Source organism: Atractosteus spatula, chromosome 25, assembly GCF_055471065.1.
Source record: "Atractosteus spatula isolate fAtrSpa1 chromosome 25, fAtrSpa1.hap1, whole genome shotgun sequence".
Classification (NCBI taxonomy): Eukaryota; Metazoa; Chordata; class Actinopteri; order Semionotiformes; family Lepisosteidae; genus Atractosteus; species Atractosteus spatula.
The window spans coordinates 2,574,837-2,600,199 of NC_142730.1; the positions used below are offsets into that span (position 1 = coordinate 2,574,837).

Genomic DNA, 25,363 nt, shown 5'->3' on the forward strand with positions numbered 1-25,363 from the left:
AAGAATGTCTTTATCTTTCTCGTAATGACTTCAGTTCTTCACTACCTGCATGATGTTGTGTGGGGTGCGTATTCATCAGGTCTGGCTATGTGCAACAGTCAGAGAAACGTTCTGGATTTAAACTCATAAATGAACCTCTGATCTAGATTTTTTTCCCTTCACAACCAGCCTTTACAGTGCCCAAGAGGTCCAGTAACTAATCCTCCTTCTGGAGGTAGGCCCAACACCAAATGAATTTGCTTAGAAATAAAAGCACGAAGTGTTTTGTAAAAAGTATGTGCAAATCTAACTCCACATGTGGTCACGGTGCAACGTGATGTATAATCTGTATTGCACATGATGTGAGTTTCTTCCTTTTCATACGAACATCTGGGCTTTGTTCCCTCAGCAAGGATAGCTACCATAAGGAGATCATGTGGATAGAAAACTATTGCATAAAGTGCGAATGCAATTTGTGTTTTTCATACATCATGGGGTTCTATAATTGGACTTCTGTCAAATGCTTTAATTAGTTTACTAATTGAGCGGAATTTAATAAAGGGCGTTGGATTGTGTGGGCAAGTGATGTTTATGTTAAATGTAGCTGTGGTCACTGTCACATCCATCAAAAATTTGCATAATTATTTTACTCCACTGTGATCAGGATACACCACTTAGTCAGCCTTCACCACAAAATGGAAAAAAAAAAGCTCAAATTTCCCTTTTCGTTGCAATCAGAACCACTTTCTTAAGCGACTCCTCGACTGAGGGTCAGCCTAAATAAAATCTAAAACCTTGATCAGCTTCTAAACTTTAAACTCGAACCTGCAATTGTTTTAGGAATCTGCGACTGCAATGCTAAGGGAGAGACGAAACATTCCTCCTTCCAGTGAAGTCTGAACTGAAACCCCTGACCACGTCAATTGGTTGGACTGAAGAGAAAACTGCTTTTGATTCATAGGCTGACACAAGCCCATAGCTTGATATTTTGGTCATCTGAACCGAGATTATGGCTTTAAAATGGGATAGGCCAGACTTCTTGGATACTGTCACAGTACAGTGAGATGTCTCTCCAGTTGCACAAACCTATGTATTTTGCAGTTCAACGTCTATTTTTGAAGTCACTGGTTTTCCCCTTACATCTGACTCCATCCTGATGCTCAAGCCTGGTAGGTACAAAAAAAACCACCCAACACCTCTTTCAATCTGACTGACAGGCAGTTAGATCACTTCCTACTGATAAAATGCAAGAATCCTCTTTATAGCACCTTCACCTCTCTCCTGTTCAAACCTTATCAATAGCAGAATGTCGTTCGTGTAATTTCTACTGTATTGGTTATTTATAATACACTGACCATATTCCCATCCATTCATTTTCTAACCACTTTATCCAGTACAGAGTTGTGGGGGAGCCAGAGTCTATCCCAACAAGCAAGGAGCACAAGGCAGGACACACCCTGGGTGGGAGTCCAGCCCATCACAGGGCGGGCAGGCACAGGCACACACACAGTCACATCAGAGCGAACTTTCTCAGAAGACAATTCGCCTACCAGCATGGCTTTGGACTGTGGGAAGAAGCTGGAGCACCTGGAGGAAACCCACGTGAAGGTGGGGAGAACATGCAAACTCCACCCAGACAGCACCCAAGGAATTGAACCCAGGGCCTCAGCACTGCAAAGCAGAAATGCACTGCCCCTGACCATATTTTAATAATTACTCTTATAGAAGCTATGTCAATAAAAATGAGAAGTCAATGTTTCTATTGGAAAGAGCTACATAGAAAACCAGGTTTAAATGAAAAATAGGAAAAAAATCCCTGAAGATCAAATGTTTGATGAATATTAAATCTTAAAATAACCCAAACACAGAATATCTGGATTGAGAATATAACTAGGCAGCTGGTGCAAATACCAATGGAAAGAAACGAAAGTAAGCATAAATGCACACAGCTCACTGGAACACGATCCAAAAACAACTTCATTATGGAGAGTTTTTCAAGTCAGTGATAGTACGACTGCATGTTAGACACTGCAAATGCACGTATGCACGCCCTCATTGACAAATCATTTCAGTGTCTATTGTGCAGCTGGACTATGACTGAAATAAAAAGCTCTTCACATTGAGCCTTTTTTTGGATCATGCCCGACTGAGCTGTATGCATTTTTATAGTACTTTTTTTCAGTATTTGCACCAGTTGCTTAGTTATATGCTCAGTCCAAGCATTTTGCATTTGGGTTATTTAAAGCTTTCACATCGATCAAACATCTAGATAAGCGTGTTGGAGGATTCTTTTACATTTTTCATTCACACCTGGTGTTCTGTTTAGCGCTGTCCACTAGAATAATTTCTCTAATGTTGATTTTGAATGATGAAGAGTTTATGTGCGACTCAGGTGAAAGTTGCTTTGCCAACATGACTACCTGGCAAAAGAGGAGAAGACACCCTTTTTGATATCGGCCATGTTTCTTTTGTGCCGTGTAAAACAAACGTCTTCAAGGTGAGTTTATTTTCTGGGCTACGGCCATCATCTGCTACCTAAGAGCAGTGGCACTGGATGTTTGTGTTTCTGATCTGTGACAGGTTAGCAAACACCACAGAGGACAGCAGGACATTTTCTGTTATCTCCTCCTGCAAATCAACAAGATTTCTAACCATAGTAAACTTATGGTTTATGGGAATTGATGTTATTGCCCTAACACAGTCATACCAGAAATGTAACAGTTTTGCACAGTCTGCATATTTTATATTCATATCTACTGTAATGACAAAATAAAAAAGTGCTGTTTTTTTCAGGGGGAGAGGCATTGAATTTTATCCTTCTGCTCTGGGTGATCCTATAGTTTGTCCAAACACAATTCCTTAAGTATAGGACAGTTCCAAGGAGCACGCTTTCTTCCGATTGAAGTTTCCGGCATTCAGGAGAGGGAGATCCTTGAATGAAACACCCAGCTTTGCTTCAATCACTCAGAGAAATCAGCAGGCTCTGAAATCTCAGGAAATTTTGTTTTACACTCTTCATGCTACTTCATGGTAGAAACTTGTAAAGTGTGAGAAAGAGCCTGTGTGGGGTGTGACTCCTTTCCTCCAGAGATTTAATCAAGTTAACCACATGAATCTCATCCAAACAAGCTCACAATATTTTGCAAAACTACGTCTTTAGAATACCATACTTTCACTCTGAAACATATGGGGAAATAAAGAGATCAATATGTCTCCACACACCCAGACAATCCTTCAGTGGTATGAATAAGGACAGTAACACCACACACGGGTTAGATTAGGGTAAGGGCAACAATGTGGAACACTAGTTAGGCTCCTATTCCTGGATTGTTGTGGGTTCACAAACCAGGTGAGACGGCGCTGTTGTATCCTTAACAAAGTACTTCACCTGAATTGTTCCTGTATAAATTGGTGCAATTATAAGTCACTTTTCTAGAAAGGTTTCAACTCAATAAACTACTAAGGAGCCCAGCAAGAAACATACTCGGTTGCACTGCATTTACTTGTGCAATACTTCACTGGGCACCACAGTTTTCACAATACTCTTTTTGTAAAGTTTATATGGGGCCCAACTCACTCATAACTCTTTCGATATAATAATCTGTAGAGAGGGGCATTCTAACATTTCCTGATATATGAGCCGGCAGCGTTAGTTTCTGAGTTTATCTATATCCAGACGGGCTGAATGTTAGGGTTTCAGGGGTACACTGGTATCATGGAACACAGTCATATTTTACACTGTTCTCTCTGGTCGAGAACCATGCTGTGCTAAGTGTTTAGGCTTATTCCTTACAGTTTAACATGCAGGCTGATGTCAAACCAAACTTCATTTTTATAGCTTGTCTGGTTCCGAAAGCAACTGACATGCCAAAGCATTGACTGTCTGTTTCTTCTCATCATTCACTGTTCAATGATCCTTTCCCTTGTGGAGGTGGCTGTCACAAGGGGCAGGTGTGGGTTTTTTGGGGCTGCCTGCCTGGTTCTTGGATCGGAATATTTTAGGTCCACAGAGAAGTGATCATTTCATCTGGTCCTGGAGAGCCACAGCCCAGCAGATAATTGGAAGTCCATAAGCTTACTCACTGAACTGCTATGCCAGTTGAAAGCAGTTAGTGATTCAATTAATAAGAGTTAGGAAATAAGAATAACTGTTTGCAAAATGCTTTTTTTTAAAGTATCTCATATAATCATGGTGGACAATGCATCAAAATCTATTGTGGAAAAGCACAAGCTACAGTTACTTGCCAAAAGCATATTCACAACAGCCAAGAATTTGGCATATTAGAAGATCTAATGAGCCACAGTAATTTGGCTCAACTCGTTTGGCTGAGGGTTAACCTCCTGGCCAGTGGGGTGGAGGAGGGAGGCAAAAGATGTATGTGAGGGAAAGGAGGGGATGTTTATAGTGTTTAAGTGAGAAAATGACATCAGGTTCAATTTCAAATTACAGACAGCAGAGGGTGATTGAACTTGACTGCTGTTATTTCTCCTGAACTTTCATTATAAACTCCAGTTCGTGACAGAGAGAGTTCTGGAACCAGAAAGTCCGGCATAAAGCACATTTCCATAACCGCTGGATCACTGCAATTGCTTAATGCAGGAGCTCCAGGCCCATCAATAAGAATCACTGCACTTCTCTTTGTGAATAGACAGGACTAGTGAGCTGTATCTGCAGCTAACGAGGGCTCATTTCCCTACGTTTTGCAAAAGCAAAGCAAAACTGTTTAAGGGAGGGGGCTGGGGGGGAGTGATCAAGACTTGTTGTGCATGCAGACCCAAAGAAGATCAGTGCTACTCTGGAGGAAGACATTTCCTGCCTACGTTTTAGCACGATTTAGACTGAATCATGAGCAGAGCCTCTGTATATGTGCTTGTGTGTGGCCTCACATGTGTGCTCATCTGGACTCTTCTTCCAGTGCTTTAGAAACCCTGTCCCGCTCAGCAATAATTGGTGCGCACCACTCTCAACCAAGAAGTGAAACAGCAAAGAGTGACTTCCAACCACATACAGCACAGCGAGCACAGGAAGGTCAGGGCAAGACACTGCACAAATCCTGCCCAGCCAAGGGCTGATTCATGCTTCAGAAATGAGAGGGCGAGTGACAGATGTTAAAAGCAAAATAAGGCACCTTTGATGTACGGTAATCTTGCACTTTGGCCATATTTCTTCCTTGAATGTTTTGTACTAATTGCGATTAACGTGTTGGACTATTATTAAAAAAAAATAATTATGGAGTAGAGGTTAGGGCTTTGGTCTCAACCTTGCAGTAATGTGAGCCCAAATCTTGGACAGGGCTTTACTGCTGTCTCCTGGAGATACTGTAGACACTTCACCCAGTTTAATTTTTGTATAATTTCCCAGGGTTACACATTTCAGTCACTTTGGATAAAAGCATCAGCTCGTTAAAGTGATTAATAATGATAGAGTCCTTCAGTTTATCCTGGTAAATCTAACTCAGACATTTTGGAAATCAGATAAAAACCACTGTGCAATAAGATATGATAATAGAATGAATGACTTTCTGCATTGCCCTTCTGTGCACTTGTTATGGTTCATTTTGGTGCAACCTGGTCTTAGCCTGAGACAGAAGCACAGGATAAACCTTTGGAAAGTGATTCAATATAAAGCAAATTATATCATTAAGGCCAGCATAACCATGCAAACAACCCAGAATCAAGGTATTTCACTAAAGACCCAGAGCAGTAATAACAGTAGCATGGCCTGGACTTGAATGTCCATCACTCTCCAAGTACTATACAGATAAGGCTTTTAGAATGAAGATGCATAAACCAGACAAAACAAATGTCTTTAAAATAATTTACATATGACCCTCCACTACCTTCACAAACAAGCTTGCAAACACACTAACCTGACCGCTGACACCACAATCACTTCCTGATCTGAACAGTTTCAGTACTTGCAGGACACTATTTTGATTGCATTCTTTCCCCGATGAAGGCTCTCCACAGCAATATCAGAACACCCATCTCTGTGTGTAGGCAGTTCGTTTTTTCTGTGCTTTTATTTGTGCACATGACTTAAAAAACAAGAGCAACGATCAGAATGGTTTTGCATGTATTTGCAGCTTTTTGTTCAGCTGTTTGGCTTGCAATCAGACCATCGGATGGGCTGTTATCAGTGCGAGGTCGGCCAATTGGAATTTGGAAGTTGGTAGCAGTTGTACCTCCCAGGAGATTGAATGGCTCAGCAGGTACCCTCCCCCAGTCCATGGTCTGATCACAAACATGCCGGGTGTTTTATTGGTATTAGAACACGTTTCCAGCTCCAGTTGCACCTTGGGCTCAAAACACTTAGGTTTAAATTTGTGTAGAAACCAATGGAAGGTTTAAGTTTCAAAATGTTTTGACTGTAGGACATCTTAACTTTAAATTTGCACTGTGTTTTAATCTTGTTGTCCTAAAGTCTAAGTCTTGACAAAACACGTCTAAGTCTTGACTACACATGCACATTTAATACCTAAAGTGGTGTATGGAGCTTTCACCTGTCCCTTCATAGAAAACATAACTCAGTTAAGCAAGGGGAGATGTTTCTAAGTATTGGACGTCACATCGTCAGGTTGCTTTTTGAAAAAAAAGCTCTAGAGTTAGGGGCTAGGAGGAGGCTGAGAGCAGCAGTTTGTGTCGAGTTGTGCTTGTTCAAACATGAATGGATGTCCTCAAAACCTCTCGGCTATATTTGTCTAAGCGCTGTCCAATCCCGGTTCTGGTTTTCATCCCATCCCACCTTAAATAGATAATTGAAGCCTTAATTGATCTAAAAAGTCTCTTTATTGAAATAGCTGGGATGGGACACAAGATTGGGATTTGATTTCCCCTACAAAATACAGCGATGGAAGCTCAGATGTGTTTAACATCTCAGATGGGCTTGGCTGCAACAAAAATAGGACCAGGATTGGGAACCATTGCCACAGTACATGCGATCACATTACTGGATAGCAGGCATGTCTACTTCTCCAACAACATCACTTGCTGCCTCCTGCTTTTGGAAGCTCCTGTGGGAAAACGCATTAGATCTACAACAGTGAAGAATTGAAAAAGGAAAGGTTTTAATGCCAATGTGCTGTAGCAAAACCCCTGCTCCTGGTGTATCTTCTGTCTGTAATAAATAAACTCTTTTCATAGAACTCTTTGCTTGATAAGATCTTTCAGAACGGTTTTGGACTCTTGATGAATTCATGTGGGTCTACTCTTCCACTGCCAAGACAAACTAAAACTCTTATAGGGATCTTTGATACTTGACAGTTACAGTGTTTACAAATTAATAACCAGAAACCAGAAGATTTGCTTAAACAGTTATAGGGGACCGTAAATTCACTTCAGTGCATTGAGCCTGGATTGAACAAAGTGGTGTTTTTGCTGAGTATTCTTGGCAAAAATACAAGTAATAAGACTCAATCAGTTCATGTTTATGTGTTCAGTTTAGGAAAGAAGATGTAAGAGTACTTCAGTATCAGCACTGCACTAAGAGCAAGACAATTCAAATGATGCAAAACGATCTCACATCAAGCACAGCGATTCAAATCCTGGCTGGATCTAGAGTAAATCAGGCAATGGATCCCAGATCAGAGGGCAAACTACACCTAGTCAGAAAAAAGTTACTGAGGCACTATGCAGAAGCTTTTTTTGCAGAAAATAATAATACAAAATAATTCAACAATCTGCCATCAATGCTCATATCTCAGCGAGCTGATGCAGCCTGGAGAAAAAAAACATCATATTTGCAACATTTTGTGATAAAAGGAATGCTACCACTTGTGGGCGGCTAACTATTCTGTTCCACCACAACTCAAGCCAAGGCAGGGCAGTTCTTTCGCACAAGCAATCTGTGTGGAATCTGGTTAGCAATTTAAGAAAACCTGCAGCCTCTATCGATGCAGACTGCACTGCCCTACATATTGTACTATGCAGAAAGTTCACAAACACCACATCACATGCTTGGACTTTTTAAATTCAGTGCACAGGGCGCCAGGTGAAATTTGTTCTGCCATTCCTTCAGAGGCTATAAATGAACATTTCATACGCTGAAAATTAAATTAATTGTTGAATTTTGGGGTCAAAGCTTAGCTTTAAGGAGTTAGGCTTTAATGAGCATTGACTGCATTGCAATAGCCAGCTTCTCGAAGGAATTCTCAACATTTCCTAGAACTCATTCCATGTGTACAGAGCCGGTGCTGTCTTTCCATGGGCCCTGGCACAGACATAACAGATATGAGAGATATGTGGCCATTCTGCTGGGGAGGCGTGTCCTTTCTCTTTGGTAGATCAGGGGATAGGCGTGGCCATTGTGCTTAGGAGGTGTGTCCTTTCTGCTTAGGAGGGAAAAGGGAAGAGGCATGCCCATTCTGCCTGGAAGGTGGGGTGGGCGTGGCCACTAGGTGCAGGTCTCCACCAAGCATGTTCCTGGGAGCAGTTGTCTTCTTGTGGATTTGCTCTAGCAGTCCAAAGACCTAATAGCAGGTGAACTGACTTCTGGAAAAACTGGCCCTGATGTGAGTGGGTGTGTCTGTGTATCTGTCTGCCCTGTGATGGACTGGAGTCCCATCCAGGGTGTATCCTGCCTTGTGCCTGTTGCTCTGCATTGGATGAAGCAGTTAGTAAATGCAAGGAGATGAATAAAACCACCAAAATATAAAGACCATTAATATTCTGTGACTCTAACATTGTATGACTCTCAATAGAAACTTATTCTCCTGTCTGTTCTGAGCATTTCTGTCTCACTCTCTTATGTGAGCCCAGTTTTGCTCTGCATGCTTCTCTTGGGCGTGTAATGTGACTTATATAGTGACTTAAATTATTTTCTTCCTCATATTGCACAACTCATCTCCTTCGTCATCGTTGGACTCCTTGTACATCCCATTGGCCGAGGGCAACAGACACTGAGGGGACTCAAGTCCATCAAATCCAGTGACAATCAGAATGAAGCAGAGGGCAAAAGTGGACACTGTGTGGCAGTATGATCAAAAAACGCACACGACCCAGCCATGTTATTGAAGCTGATACCCTTGTATCTTTCAGAAACCGGCAAATTAAATACTCGGCTCAATTAGCTGCCAATTATTAATGATTATTAATTACCAGCTAGGCTCCATCACCAAATAGGATAGAAGAGCAGAACGGTCCCCTCTGGTTTGTAACAGGTCTAACATCCTTAGGTCCCCAAAATAGAAATAACAATCCTGCCCTTTTCATGCAGCAGTTAAAGACATTATCTCCCCACTCCCCGCGGTCATTCAAAAACATTTCAATTATCCCAGCTGATTCAGTCTATAAAAGCCCCCAATCAACGGCACGCACACAATCTCAGGAGCTAAAGCCAGCTTTGCAAGTCATGGAATTTACCCAGGAGTGGCACCAAAGAAACCAGTTAAGCGAAAGTTGTACTCCATGAATAAAAGCAAAACAGAGCTCCTCCATTCATGACGTTACATGCAACTTAGGGTTTTTTGCAAAAGCAAACCACCCTATTGAATCAAAAACATGAAAAATCCACAGAACAGAAGAAAGTGGAGACTGTTCCACCCATCTTAGACGTTTAGTTACGAGTAGCGGATGATCTTCACAGGTTTCTGGAGGGCACACAGGAGTTTATTTCCCACAGCATGGCTAGGCAGTGTGTGTCAGGCCCCTGTGATAATTTCTCCACCAGTGGAGAAAGTACACTGTAGCACAGAAACAGAGCAGCTCGGCACCTGACCCTGCTGGACTGGTTCATTCGGGGAGCCTGTTGAAATGATGCAGCAGGAGTTCAGCACAGCTGGAGGAACTGGGCTCAGGGCTCAGGCCTGAGAGGGATCAAGGGCCAGACCACACGGGTCACCCAGGGGCTTACTGTTCCGAATGATGTGTCCCCGAGAGAGAGAGAGAGACAAAGGACCCTGCGTGTTCCTCTCAGAGTGTCGGAGAGTCGGAGAAAAGGAGGAGCAGGGAAAGGAAATCGATGGCTACTTATCTGTCAGAGTCGAGGGACGAAGGCCAGGGGTTCTGTCAAGACGAGGATACCTCAGTCAAGAAGGACGAGGTGGGAGCTCATTAGTGTGGTGTCACGGTTGGATCATTGATCAGCGCGCTGGCGCACGCTGGAACTACCCCTAGCTGTGGCCTGATTAGCAAGAGGTCGTTTGCGGGACACAACACGGTTGCTGGTGGACGTGACAGCTGACCTGTCCTGCAAACCTGCTCGGCTTCCTTTTATTTCGCGAAAGAACGGCCAGGGCTCATGTAGAAGAGCAGGGAATTTTGCGGATGTTTCATTCTGGTCACAAATGTCCGATAGCCCTTTTCACTTTCCAATCAGTTTTTTTTTTCTAGCACATCTTACAAAAACAAGAAATTAGGACTCCAGATACACTTACATCCCTTTCAGCACATGGGCTGCAATTCATCCTAACTGTACCTGGAAGCACTGGGCAGACTTTCCAAAACGCCAGTAATTTAAACAAGAAATTGTGAGTATTTAAATAAAAAAGAATTGAAAAATTGCATATAAAGATTACTAGGACCAGAACCAGTGTTAGTGAATTAGAATATTCTTCTGTGATCAAAAGGTGTAGAGTACACTGCACAAGTACAACTAACTTCACTTGCTAGACCTTATTCTTATGTCCTGATTAAGTTTTTGTTTCGCATCAGCCCATATTTAACCTATTGAACAAATTATTCACCCATCTGACCTGAATAGGTCATTTCTTTCAAAGATTAATGCACGTAATAGTTTAATAACTTAACCACATAAAAACTCTTATACCGGATTTTAAGCTATGTAACAGATTTTCCAGGAGAGCAATGTGTGTGCTGTCCATTATGATTACATGTCAAGCTAGGTGTGAATACACTAGATGAGAAACACCACATACCGGCATGCATGAATTGTTAAAATGGATATCTACTGGGTTTATCTTACTCTAGGTCAAACCATTTGAAGCACTCTCCTTTTAAACTGCAACACTGCCAGTGAGAGAGCAGGTTTTAAAATTCTGAGGTTTGTTGTGCGAGGAGGAGTTCCTGTCTCTAGGGCAATGTAGTCATACTGAAGATCTAGGTTCCTGATTTTTTTTAATTGTCGCTTTCACCACCCTTTTGCATATCCCAGCTTTCTTTAGAACTTGGGTTATGCAGGCAAAGGATTGTGATGGTTATTTGCGATCTGATATGGTCACACAGTGGGGGTGTGCTGGAAACCCCACAGCCAAAATGGGAAATAAGTGATAGAATAAATATAGATGCTGGTTACAAGGCGGTCATGATGGAATAATATCACAAAAAGTCAGGGATCAGAGTTTTTTTTTCCTCATATCACTGGGGGTGTTCATACACAACCCTCCCAGGCTAACGCTAGAAATTGATCATGCATACTTGTCTTTTTTTCAGGCTTGATTATTGCAGTGCAGTGCTTGCAAAGCATCCATATATAATCATGACTTTAACCAAACCTAAGACGCATTATTGCACATCACCCAGATTCCTTGCATTGGCTCCGTGTGAATTTCATCCATTCATCCAATACTGGGACATGGGAGAGCTGGAGCCTGTCCCAGCAAGCAACGGGTGCAAAGCAGGGTACATCCTAGAGGGGGCGCCAGTCCATCACACACAGACACACACACCAGGGACAATTCCCAGAATCCAATTAACCACCAGCATGTCTTTGGACTGAGGGAGGAAAGCACCCGGAGGAAACCCATGCAGGCATGAGGAGAACCTGCCAACTCCACACAGATAGTACCCCAGGTCCGGCACTGCCCCAGCCCTGCGAGACAGCAATGTTAAGTGCTGAGCCGCCCTGTGGATTTTATTGTAGGATAAGATTCCAAGTACTGCTTTTCACCATTGAGGTCAATGGCTTGGCTCCTGACTACACGAGTTTAACTAACACCACCCTACACACCCACTCTGTGCTCTTTTTCTTTGTGCTCTTTGGTCTCTGGCCTTCTCTCAGTTCCTAGTCCGAGGATCAGAACTCAGGCACACCGGGCTTTCAGTTCTGTTGCTCCGGGCCTGCAGGACTCCCTGCCCACATCAGAACTTGCAAGTCGAATCAGTGGAGCGGCATTTTCAGGTTTTAATCAGGGTTTTCTAATATCTGCAGGAACCTGGCACTAGAGGACCAGGGTTGCTTATTTCTGCACTAGCTTTTCATTTTTCAAGAAAATCAAGAAATAGGTGCCCTGTTCCTTCTACTGTATGGACTATGGAGCTCAGGAACCTTCAATACAAGCTTTCTCCTGTTTTACCAAAACTGAATGAGACAATGCACAAGACAGTGTGCTTCTGGAGTGTTAACAACCACATGCTAAACAACAGGAGCACACAAGGAATGTGTTGAGGAGATGAGGGAAAGCCGCTTGGCCATTCTGGTTTGTCAGGTTGTTAGTCATGTATTGATCCAAAGCACACATCCAATCCTGTCTTGAACGATCCTCAGGGATCGTTTCTGAGAGCTTTGGCCGATCATTTCAGACACCACTGCCCCTTGATGTAAGGAACCTTAAGATCCATTTTCAAACCTAAAAAAGCTCTCCTGTCTAAACATGGCTCTTCTTTCAATAACGATCAATAAAGTACAATCAGGTGACTTTTCCCCCTAATACCTTTTAGGATTTTACACACTTGCATATCATCCTTTTTTACACTAGAAATAGAAGCAATTACAAAAGATTCAATCCTTCCAGCCTTTTAATCAATAGAAACTATTCGTTGTGGACCAAGTGCCAGGCTAAATCTAAACACCTGATACGGTACATTACAGGTCATTATAATGGACTCAAATAAAATGCAAGGCATTATTTGCAATCCTGTTTAATTAGATAATCCAAACGAAGTGATTAAAACCTAGATCAAAATCCAATGCTGAAATGCTCGAAAGAAAATGCTGGGTTTATGAAATGCTGTGGCTAATTACGATGGACTCTCAAATGAAGAGACACTTCGTTTTACACAGAGAATAGAACTAAAGAGCACCTTCAGTGCATTTGCATTGCAAGAAACTTCATAAGCTGAGGACAGCAAGCCCAGTTGCCAATCGGCGTCATTATGGAGGTTAGTGGATTATTAAGCGAGAAGTTACAAGATGAGAAAGACTGCCACCTACTCCTCTCAACTCATTCACCTATATTCCTGGCATACAGATCCCAGCATAAACTCAAATCAAAATCCTGAATCCATTATCATCCAGTGATATTCTGTATGGAGCGAATTGATGGGCACATTTGTTTGAATCTGTTTTCTGCACTTAGTGGAAGGAAAGCATTTCTAAATGTAGGCACTACATCTGGATGGGAAAGCGTTCTCCAGCTCCGGAAGAATTTGGAACTAAGAAATTAAGATCCATTTGTTTTAATTTGGTGGGGTGTTTACAAGAGTAGCCTACACTACCTCGATGCCCCTGGAAATCAAATAAGTCATTGAGAGCCCTGATGGTCTTTCAGGTGAAGTGGATATTCCTGATCGGAATAGATGCCTCTCTGCTAAACCACTCATAACTCACTCTGTAGGCTCTGGAGAGTTGCTCAGAAGTATTAATATGCACACTAGCATCTGCAATATGACAATCCACAGCACACATGCACAATGCCAGCCAGCACTTAGACCCTGCTGGACTATTCCAGTGTATTAACCAAGTCTGCTCTCCAGACATTACACAGCTCAAAAAGGATTGGGATTCAAGTGGGGCGGACGAAGCAATCTGGACATTGCAGGCTTGAAGCCACTACATTCTGGTTGTAAAATCAGGACCCAAAATACTACTTCACAAAACAAACGATACCAAAAGATACAAAAGATATTGAAGAGTTATTATCCCATGCTTATCAATGCATTTCATGTTTAAGGGATAACGAAATATATACGAATATATCATGTTTTTGCAATGCAATAATCTGTAGTAATACTGTACAACATGTAAGTATTCAACTGAGCTGAATAAACATTAATATTATCCACTGGCTGCATAAAACAACATATTGTTTTAGTAGCTTATGTGCATCATTCTTCTTAAGGGCTGTGGAAACACAAGCATGAGAAAACAAAAGTTGCATGTGTATATTTTTAAACATTGATTTGTACGCATAGATTAAGTGATAAACAGTAAAAAAAAACAGTTATCAATACTTAATGTTTTTCATTAGTATTGCTTGAGTAGGCCTATGTGTCTTTGCACTTGCCCTACTTATCGGAGTGCAAAATCTCGTTAAGTTTTTTTGTGTGTGCCTCTGCAAAGTTGTTGGTTGTTGAAAAAAGAAAAGAAAGGAAAAAAAGCAGAAGTTCTGGTTAAAGCTGAGCTGATTCTGCAAGTGCAAAAAGGAGAGGTACTGTCAGCTGCGCCTCGCTGCAAAATTTGCGGTTTTCACAACATTTTATTTGCAGCAATAGCGCTCGAAGCTCGTTGCTCTCTTTTCTGCCGTTAAAAAAAAAATGGCGGGCGGCTTCGGAGTCTGAAGGCGTTTGATAGAAAGCGGGATTCTTAGAGTCTTTCGGGCATCTCACTTTTGGAACATAATTAAATAGAAATTAAGCAACAAGCTTTTAAAAAAAACACGCCTATGTTGAACATTTCGTTTGGAAACGATTCTATCTCTCTCTCTCTTTTTTTTTTCGCCTCGGGGGGCTGTTTGCTTTTGGTGTCGCGAGGTTGCGGAAGTTCGGTCAGGAAGTCTGAGGCTTTGACAGGAAGCCTGCAGAGCTCTTGATAAAGACACCTGACGAGAGCATTTGCTCCCAGTTACTATCAATTATTCTTTAAATAACTCTTCCATCCTTGGAAAAGAAACAAAAAGAAAATGTGCTGATCATTGCTCTCCCGATAAAATTCCAACACCCCCTCCTCCCTCCTCCCCCACCTCGTTCAGGCCTTAATTTTTTTGTAGGAGCGCTCCGTCTCTCTGTCCGTCTTGTGTGGGGGGGGGGGGGGGGGGAGGGTGTGGTTGTGTGTTCGCCTGGTGCAAAAGTACAGAAGTACAAGTAAAATCTGACGGTTTAAGATCTTAGTGGTGAATCATAGCGATATCAAATGGGCAGCAACGGTAAAAAAAAAAAACAACAACAACAAATGCATCGCTACAAACAAGCCCGCTCTTTCTGTAGCACAAAAACTGCGTTTCGTTTAAGGGCAGTTGTAGAACTTCACAGAACCTCACCCACATTACACAAGTCAGACTGTGTTCGCGAGCAGTTTGACGTCTTTTGTTCTGTAGCGGTTTTAAATAACAGCAATGACTACGGCCGTGTCAGGCAAGCTACATTCAAAATACAGGCCGGCTCAAGTCGGTGGTTTTTCCTTCTGTGAAAGTTGCCGACCTGTTACGGTCTCTGGGAGAGCTGCTCTTTCTGAGAAATGCATTTGGTTAGATTTTACAGGGCAAATGACTCGTTAAAAACGAAGCGTTCGTAAAACACAGTGTGGCAAAAAATAAATACCTTGGCAGGACAATGGATTTTCATGCAAACAAATCGAACGTACAACAGTTATAAAACATTCCAGTAGCAGAAATGAATATAATTATATTTAAGGAAACAAAAGACTTACAGGGTGACCTTTGTAATGAAGAATTTATATTACGCGACTGTAAAGAGGATGATTCTGTATCTCAAGTATATTTATCTTCTACTGTTTGCAACTTAATGTCGTTTAAGACGGTAGCACTAACCTAATGTGTTAAAAAACAATGTATCTAAGCAGAGATAATCCTTGATTTTAACAGAGACTTGTGTTAATACTGGTTAAACGCCGGATTGTGTTTAACACATTGGAGTCTGCATACGGTTTAAGATATTAGTAGTGAATCACAGCGATATGGGTATCACGGCTGAACGGGCAGCACCATGTTAAGAATATCGACGTGAATTCAATATGGGCATAATCAGTTAACGAGATTTAAAGCTACAGACCTATACGTAGCAATTGTGACCAATTTGTCGTTTACAATGTGAACACTATGATGGAACAATTCACTAATTCACCTTCACGCAAACAAAAACCAATAAATGGCGTAAATAATAAGGAACCCAACAAAATTTGCGTACTGTATCTGAATTATTGCACATTCGTTCCTCCGTTACGGATTTAATAGGTCCTAGAAAATCTGAAAATATATACTTTAAGTGTAGAGATGTTATTGATTTCGTTTTGCTGGTGTAGCAAAAAAAAACAACAAATCGCATTTGTTTTCCATGAACACGTCTGGAGGTCTGACGCTTCTTAAAAATACTGCATTCAACAATTATTCGTTTAACAACCTACACCCGACCACACAGCGACCTAGAATTACTCTGCAAGTACACGGTTTATCGCTGTTCTAGCGATGCGCTTTTATTCAACTCCCGAGTCAACGGCCGTTGTGTGCGCCGCAAAAACGACAGTCCAAAATTAAATTTCAAATCCGTCGTTGCGGAAAAAGACTGTGCACATTTCTCTTGCACATTGCAAGTAAAGCCGAATCAGGAGTTTTGCGCTGTTTGTCAGCTGCATTTCTTTTGAGGTAGCAAATCGAATGAATTTAGCAGGATCTTGGTAAACAAGTGGGTGTCGTCATTTAAACAAAGACATTTTAAACAAAGGCAGCTGAAATGCATTCGATGTTGGTTTAGTCATGACCAAAAGTATTATTCAACCTTAAACTTATTTGCCAGCTTTTTGGCGTCTCTTGAGATGTTTTTTTTTTTCTGAAAAGTATGTCACAGCAGAAATACCAAACTCCACGGCGGCGAGGCCGGCGCCCAAATAATGAGTAAAAAAAAAAACAATCAATAAAAATGAAGCCGTTCGAACTAACCGTTTTATTACTTTTCTCTCTCGCTCGGGGACTGAGGGGACGGCGGGTTGGGGGGGGGGGGGGGGTGTTTGGGACAAGTCAAGTTCAGATCAAGCCTAGTCCGCGCCGGACCCCCACCGCCTGGAAGACCCCCGATCCGCTGAAAACGTGAGAAAAGCTCCGCGGGAGGCCGGTCCCGACGTCGCCTGCTGCCGCCGCGGCCACCTGCCCGCTGAGCGCCCTCGCACCCTCCGAGGTTGTCACCATCTTCGCGCAGATTCGAGCGCGCCGGGAGAAAACGCGCACGAGGCAGGGCTCCTTCCCTCGACCCGCCTGGAGACCATCGGGTTTTTATCTGACTCTAAAGCGGCGGTTTCTTGTGTTATTACAGAGCCGACATACAACCACTAACGGGAAGGAAGAGGAAATTTTGTACGAGAAGGAAAGAGTGGGGACCTCGCATTGCCGCCTCGTCGCTGCAAGATCTGTGTGAACCGAGCCAGTCAGTGGGTGGTTTTCTATTCATTTTAAGAAACTCTCAACGCAAACAGGTAGAGAAGAGGAGATATCCGCCTACCTTAATTGTGCAGTCCATTGGAAATGCCCTGGTGTTTAGATTTCATGAATTGGGTTTTGCTTGATAAAAATAAATACTTTGTGCTTGAGTCGCATCGGCTTCAAGCGAGCGCCCTTTAAGGTTAGGTACAAACCATTGCAACAAATTCGCTGAGACCATACCGGATGAGTACAATTTTTTTTTTCTAAAATTGGGAAGTGAAGTCACACACAAAACCATCAAAGCTAGTTTCCTATTGGTGAAAATGAGCCATTTTTAATTTCTGAAACTAGCAGGCGTTGATGCCTTTTTTTTTCTTCTTCTTCTCCTCTGAGCAAAAGTTAGACCTGCAGGTTGCGTTGCGTAAACGACAATCCACATATTTCAAAAAAAAAATAAAAATAAATCAAGCATTGAACTTGACATCTGTCGTGACCTTTGGTAGGTCCTTTCGTTGAAATCTGAAATGGAACGGTGGATTGATTCATATCTGGTACAGATGTCTTTGTAACTTTTAAAGGCTAACGAATCTCGACATCTTTGATGGAGAAGTCGACTTTGTATTCTGGTTCAGTAAACTGCAATTTTTTTTTGTAATGTCAGGTCCCAGAAAGTGGGGCTACTGTAAACGCATCTCGCATGTTCCTCCCTGCCCTTCACTGGCAACAGATGTCAACGCATTCTTCAAGAAGGCAGACAAGGCCCGGGCGTTAAAACTCTCCGTCACAGGTGCAATCGACCAATCGACCAGTCGACCATTATCAGTCAACGCAATTGAGCTACGCGCGCTCAGTGGCTAAACAGCAACTATCCACCCAGCGCCAAAGAGGAGGCAGGTTTATGTCCGTGGACAGGAGCTGCGCCTCATGCCCTCCGTGCTATACGGTGGTCCTTTCTTTGTTGTCAGAAATGAGGGGGAAAAAAAACAACACTTTTGACCAGTCCAGTACACTAGCGAGGCCAAGAAGCAGAAACACCCTTTGCGGTTGTTGCGTTGACGCCCAGGAGCAGAGAAAACAAATTGTTTTCCGCCACGAAGGCAGGAAAGATCAATATTGCCATCGAATACCAACGTCCTTTAAAAAAAAAAACAGGACCTTGCGTTAAGTGGAGTGAAAACCCATGGAAAGACGGCAAATCACAGTACAGATGCTCAAATCTAAACAAAAAACACAGGAGAAAATAATACACGCGGCTATCTACTTTACCCATTGGGAGCCTCAGCCCGGCTCGACCTGTACATCGCCCCAGATCATCGTTTTTAGGATTATGGACGAGTACGTTATTGAAGAAAGGCAATTCGTTCGATTAACTTAACTCTGGTCGTCGAGGGGGCGAAAGATCTTTTGACTTTGGGTCCAAGTGAGTTCTAGATTTGATTAAGTGAACAACCCGTCTGTTTAATGGTACCAATTAAACATGTTTAATGATTTAACGTCCAACTCGTACCTGTTGACGACTGTGTAAGCGCGAAGAATTGACCCAAAAGTGATGGATATACAGCGGGGGTTTTCTAAAGGGTCAAACCGAAGGCCCGGTTCGGTTTTAAACCGCTGTTCAAATAAGAATGTTGGTTTCATTTTACATCTTCACGCTTCAGTTTTCCACTTGTTTTTATCTGTACTAAAAACCCAAACAAAAACCGAGAGAAGTCGCAGAAAAGAACAACCCGATGCGATCCTGAAACTCTACATCGCGGGAAGCTGAACCCGCGTCACTGAAGCTTTGTTTTTCGCGGGCGGCTTGGGGTGAAACTGCTCTGTCCGCGTTTTTGCGCGAATTGTCCCGTTGTGGACAGTTTCTGAGTCTAGCGGCCTTTAACGCGAAGCTAAACCCTTAGTTCCAATAAAGTCCTTCGCTTTACAGTGCTGTAAACAGACGGAAGTGAAGGAGGCAGTGCAACACCGGAACGATCTGTCTCGGCGCCTACTGTACACTGGCGTCGGTCATTTACTCTTGGGGACTCTTGTCACTAGCGCGCTCTTCTGCACTTTGCGACGCGTGGGCCACACACGACCTGCATTCCAAAACAGCAGCTGTATCACTCTGCGACTGAGAGAGGTGTTAGAGGGACCAGTAGGGGGCTCTCAACCTGCGGTCTGTGTAGGCCCTCATTCCCCAGTATAGTCATAGAGACACTGTACTGTAAAAAAGGTCCCGTCCTTTGGATAAGACATAAAACCGGGGTCCTGACTGTCTGTATCCCAGGGCATTTCTCGACATGAGTAGGGCTGTTACCCCGATGTCCTGGTTAAATCCCCCCCCCCCCCCATGCCTTTACCAGTCATGGCCTCCTAATAATCCCCATCTCTGAACTGGCTTCATCACTCTGAGAGCTGGTGTGTGGGGAGCGGACTGGCGCATCATCCAGGTGGGGGTGCACACTGGTGGTGGTGGAGGGGATCCCCATGACCTCTAAATAGCTTTGAGTGGAGTGTCCAGAAAAGAGCTTTATAGTGTAAGCAATTATTATTATTGGTGTTATTATTACAGTATCAGGGTCAAACGCCTGTGTGTTGGGAGGCGTGTGTGTAGTATTGTTACCAGTCAAGCCGTGCTTCTCCTAGGAAGGCGAGAGAAAGCCGGAGCACCCTGGAGACAGCAGTGCGCACCACCCGAGAGCTGGAGAGCACTGACCTCCGTGGCATCACAACACCACCCCCGAGCACAACGCGCTTTGGGAATGCCTGGAAATGGAGGAGTTCGACAATAAAGAGTGAGCATCCGCAGTGTAATCCTGCCTCAAGAAAACGCTTACAGTGCCGTGTGACCGGTATGCAACACCGGAATACTTCTTGGTCGTAATTCAATGAGCAGACGGCGCCCACACGATCGCGACTCTTAGTCGTGAATGTCTCAAGTCGTCGCTTTCACAAGGGTCTGTGAGCTCATGAGGTCGTATACAACGCAATTCTGCTGCAACAAAAATATATATTCCAATACGGAAGGCAACAAAGCTTTGTGCAAAGTTTAATGAACAAAGCGCGTCATCGTTACACGCTCAAATTAGCCTTTGTTAATATCCATTACATCTGTGCTGCTCCTATTATTTAAAAGAAAGTATAATTTATCGCCCATTTCTGTGTTTTAACTGTCTTCTCCGTGTTGACACTGTTAATCTGCATATGACCAGTTATATTATTAAGCATCAGTGGCCGTGCAAAGGGGTGTGAGCAGAACGATTGCACAGTCTCTAGCGCAAGGGTGATTAATCCATTGTCAGTGTAACTCCCCGGAAATATTTCTCACAGGCGAATCGACTGGACCCTATCGAGATTCTAGACTTTCTTCCCGTTAAATATGATTTTAACCTCCGAGATCCCTCTGACTGCCAGGTGCGCTTTTAGCAGGAACGAGCACGGAACGGCCCGACCTGAGTTAAACTGGTCTCCGTTCACGCAGTCCGTTACAGGTATCGACCTTGTACCGCGCTCCTTCAGTTACGCTGCCCCCTGGAGGTGCCATTTAAAAGTCATCGTGTGGAGAAAGACGCCTCACAGAAACAGATCGCCTTCAAATTTGCTCGAGATTTGCCCGTTCTTTTTCTCAGTCGGATCCTTTGTGCTCTTCTGTCTGTTCGTGAGGAAGGGGGGACTCACCTGTTTGTGTAGTTTCTTAGTACTATCATCCGGTATCGACGATTTGACCAACTCGGACTTGTTATTCTCTTTAACTGGAAGCGACTTAACTAAAAGTTTCCGAACTTGACATCATCTGTAATAACGGGGAAAAAAGCTTGGTTGTCAGCTTTAAAAACTCAAGAAATTAGATGCAGGCAACAAAGTTGTTGTTGGGTAATCCTAAACTAATGCAAAAATGAATTTCGATGCTTGAGGGTGTGTATTCCTGTGAGCTACCTAGCTTGAAATGAATTGTATGAAATGATATAGAAAGCAAAGACAAAATATTACGAAGCCGCATCACATAAGATGTATGTTAAAGGGGGAAAGTGGATCACAGAGAGACAAACCATTTGAGATTCCAAGAAAATAGTTACAGCGCTGTCATTTTGAGTAAAAAAAAATCTGCAATTATTCGATTAGAAATTCGACTTGCCAGGTCTTCTGCATTCAGAACACTTTACTGACCTACTCGAATCAGATAAACGTTGTTTTTTTATAAACCACAACCGTAGTCACAAGGAGTCACAATTATCAAGCAATCTCATACACATCTGCGACGGAATGTCCAACACATTATGTATTGATCTGAGTTTTCTTTTACAATTGTAGGCTTTGCAACGAAGTATGTGACTTATTAATCGACACTGTTCAAAGTAGAAATACATGAAGATGATTTCTGTTTGTATGAGCATTACTTCATATTGCTCGCTACCATATTAGACGCCTCAGTTGAATGGCGCACTGCACCCTGCCTGAAAACGGGCGAGGACACTTTCAGACTCTTTCAAAACTTCCTGCATGTTGTATTATATTATCTACTGTCCTGCTTGACTTCGGCACACTACAGAGGGGCGATGACTCGCCCTTATAAACCATCTAGCAAAAAAAAATTTTAAACAACAGAAATATTTGCACCTCAACGTGCTTCAATTTCCTAGGCTTTCAGAGCAAGAAGAACGTCTGATTTTATCCCACCAATATTGGGATTTTAAAACCAGATTGCGTGTTATCTCCGTTTCTTCGTGTGTTTTCATTCCTTTTTATTCCGTGGTTTACTTCCTTCACTTAACGCGTTTCGAAGCAGGGATAGCGCATTTTCGTGTTTAGCCCAGCAATTGACCAGGCTTTGTGATCGTTGATTTGAGCGCCAGTTTACAAAGATCACGTAATACGCTTGTTAAATTTAGCCCTATGAAGGGACGAAGCTGAACTTACGGTATTTCTCGCACTTACTGACATGAGAAGATGAAAGTTTGTTAAAAATCGTCTGTAGCACCTTCTTCGACAGGATGCCAGCGAATAACATTGATAGGTATTGATACGTGTGATGGCTAGCAGGGCTAACACATTGATCCGCAGGCGCATTCGGAGTCTAATGCGCCTGGTCTTTCGGCACCAATATTTATCCCATCAAAGGAAGAATGTTCGTTTGAAAAAAAGTTATAGTCATTCCCTTTAAATAAACCTTTAAAATTCCGTGAAGTCTCACCTCGTCTGGATGAGCATCAGAGAGTCACCCTAAAATAAAATGTATTGTCTATGTTTCAAACGATTTTCACCGTTGTATAACTTAGAGCCGGGGAATTTCTTAATTGAATTGCATCTTTGAAGCTCCGGTTTTAAACGCAAGAATCGAAGCAGAGGAATAAAGAGGCAGATAACGGCCTAATTGTACATTTAGATTCGAAGTGACCTTCGTATTGAGCAGGGAGATATTTTATTTACTCGCGTCCATAGTTAAATGGGAACAAATTCGTATTTACAGTGATGACCTGGAAACCCTTTTACACTTGTTTTACTGTAACAGACTTCGAGATACTTTTAGGACAGAAATACCCCACACGTGATTTAAACGCGCATTCTTCTGCTGTGGACCGCCGTGCCCGAACAGCACAGCGACAGCCGCGGCTCTGGTTAGCGGGAGAGTAGCTGGGGCAGCACAAGACCCTGGACAGACTGTGTCCAGACTCCAAAATAAACGTGCTCCCTGTGCAGACCACTCCAGTCACTTAAGATCAAGGACGCTCTACTGTAAAGACCGAAGCCTCTGTTGGCGCGATTTGTAAGCCGCAGTTCCTTCGTTATCTGTTTTCAGTCGGGAGTTTGAATTTAAACAGTTTCATTTTCTTAACGAGGTGTAAAAAGACTTGGGACTCTGGAACGCAGGTGCACTTGTGAAACCATACCACACGTCAAAGTCGAAGATCTGCCTCCAAGCGCCAAACTAGAGGTGGAACAGAGACATTATTAATAATGATAATAGTAATAGTAATGACGAGGTGGAGGCGTGTGGTTTTAGTAGAGTTAATCGAACCAACAAATGAACAGCTATTTAATCACAACCGATCAATCGGGGGCGCAGATACAGAATGTGACTGAAAGTCCGGCCGGCCTGGAAAGGCAGCGGACGCCGAGGTCACGAAGACGAGGACTAGGAAGCCTGAAGAATAAATCACTGGGCTGTAACTTGACTCTCGAAGTGTCTGTCGGGTCTCAATCACGACTCGGGCCGGCCGCTCGGCTTTGCCAGATGTGATTTTCCGCGGAGGAGAAACAAGCTGTTTGTTTATAAAAGGGCTTGCCATCGCCCTTATCTGCGCTCGCCACTCACGCTGTGATTTCTGACTTTTTAACAGCCCATTGTCTGAGAATGACCCTCTTGGGCCGCTCTCGTCGTGCAGACAAACCCACGAAAACACAAACAGTGCGGTCTAATTAAGGCGAGTTCCACACGGCGTACGTTTCGGGAGTCTTTGTTGTTCAATCTGAAACCACGATTTGAAAAAACAACATCGACGCCAGTTTCTTTTAAAAAAAGGCCCAAAATAAACTCAGTGTTTTTCAAAAGGAACAAAAAAAGTCTGGCACTGTTTAATCTGTGTTTTGGCAAACACCTTTCACGTTAGATCTACCGTATGACATTATTTAACCAATAACTGGTTACCGGATGCCCCAGGAATTAAATCCGAAAGGTTTTGGCAGTAAACCCGCAGTTCCGAGTGCACGTATTATTGATTTCAGTCTGCATTTGAACTAATTTGAAACAATTCGCAGTTTCTATAGGCAATTATAGGATATTGTGTAACCACTTTATATTAAATGAAATGTATTATTATAAAACATTATAATAATAATGTATTATTTACATTGCTGTATAGCTGTATGAAATGTCCGTTCAATTAGTACTGTACACCTCTCAGAGAGACATTAATGCATAATAAACAGCACTAATTTTAAACTTTCAGTATGTACGATACTGCGCACATTCATCAACAGTGAATTATAGATTACGTGGCTGAACTGTCTGCCTTTAAGCGACGTATATACTGCTTGTTGATTCTAATAATAAAAGCGTTTCATTCTGCCGTCTTTAGATCGGCCTGTTTGGGGACCACGCAACAGACACGCAGCTCACAATCACAGGGGTGCAAAAATAAATCTCGCAAATTGCTCGAGTCCCCCGAGTGATGACTGAGCGGTATTTGTACGAACAAGACTGGCTTGACCTTCCTTTACAGAAGATCACGAGCGCGAAGGGCCGGATCGGAAAACTAGAGCAGGAGAAATTGACTTCCTATCGAAAGTACTACAACGAGAAACGCAAAGCATTATATAGGATATAAATTATTAATTATTATTATTATTATTATTATTGGATTGGTGATTAGTATCGGTAGCAGTAATTACTCTGCAACTCTGCATAACACTGGTGGAATTATAAAATTAGAGCTGACGGAAATCTCGGCTTTTGCGGTTGTGGACAAAGTATGCCAGCGAAGAGCCCAGACCATGAGTGCATGATGTCCTGTCCCCCGAGCACAAACACCTACAGTTGCGTAGGTAACGATACGACACGGGACGGTCGTGCCGTCCTCAGGAGAAGTCGAGCTGCTGCAGATGCGCTTCTCCCACAATGCGCTTCGAAGCCACAAAAACCTCAAAAAGCCGGGAAAGATAAGGTCACGAGGCGTTAATGTCCTTATTATTGGTCAAGCCGTGAACCCAGCTAATCGGCTGTTTGCGTATGCGTGCGTGCCTGTGTAGTGATGAATAAAAAATAAGAATTTAATTTAGGTGAAACAGTCTATTTGCTTTGTTATCTCCCTGGCCCGCGCCTCGATTAGCAGCACCTTCGCTCGATTAGTAGGGACCCTGCCGCCTGTGCCAGATGTCGACGCGGGCTTCATGGACACACCGCAGCGGGACAAACACTCATCCGAACTTCCCTTGCTTTGAAGCCGCGGAGTTGGCTTTCTGCCGCTGGCTTCCTCTAGCCTTGAATGGGAGGTATTAAATATATACATGGAGTCGTGGAAAGACAGTCTCATACGCTTTTCCAGTGTCCGCTACTTGGTTTACGGAGAACAGGCCGTCTGTTCAAATTACATGACATATGTTTTCCACTACTAAGTAATACTATTATAAATGCATGCAATGCA

General features: G+C 42.9%; 1 protein-coding gene across 4 annotated transcripts in view; it reads right to left on the reverse strand.

Annotated features, from left to right (window-relative positions):
- fli1rs (Fli-1 proto-oncogene, ETS transcription factor-related sequence) overlaps positions 1-17,461 on the reverse strand; it is a 35,459-nt gene extending 17,998 nt beyond the window's left edge. For all 4 annotated transcript variants that reach the window (XM_088905568.1, XM_088905566.1, XM_088905567.1 and 1 more), the window contains exon 1: positions 17,323-17,461. In XM_088905568.1, coding sequence (XP_088761694.1) covers positions 17,323-17,340 — 18 coding nt within the window. In that variant the 5' untranslated portion in view covers positions 17,341-17,461. The remainder of the gene's footprint in view (positions 1-17,322) is intronic.
- Positions 17,462-25,363: the final 7,902 nt, after the last annotated feature.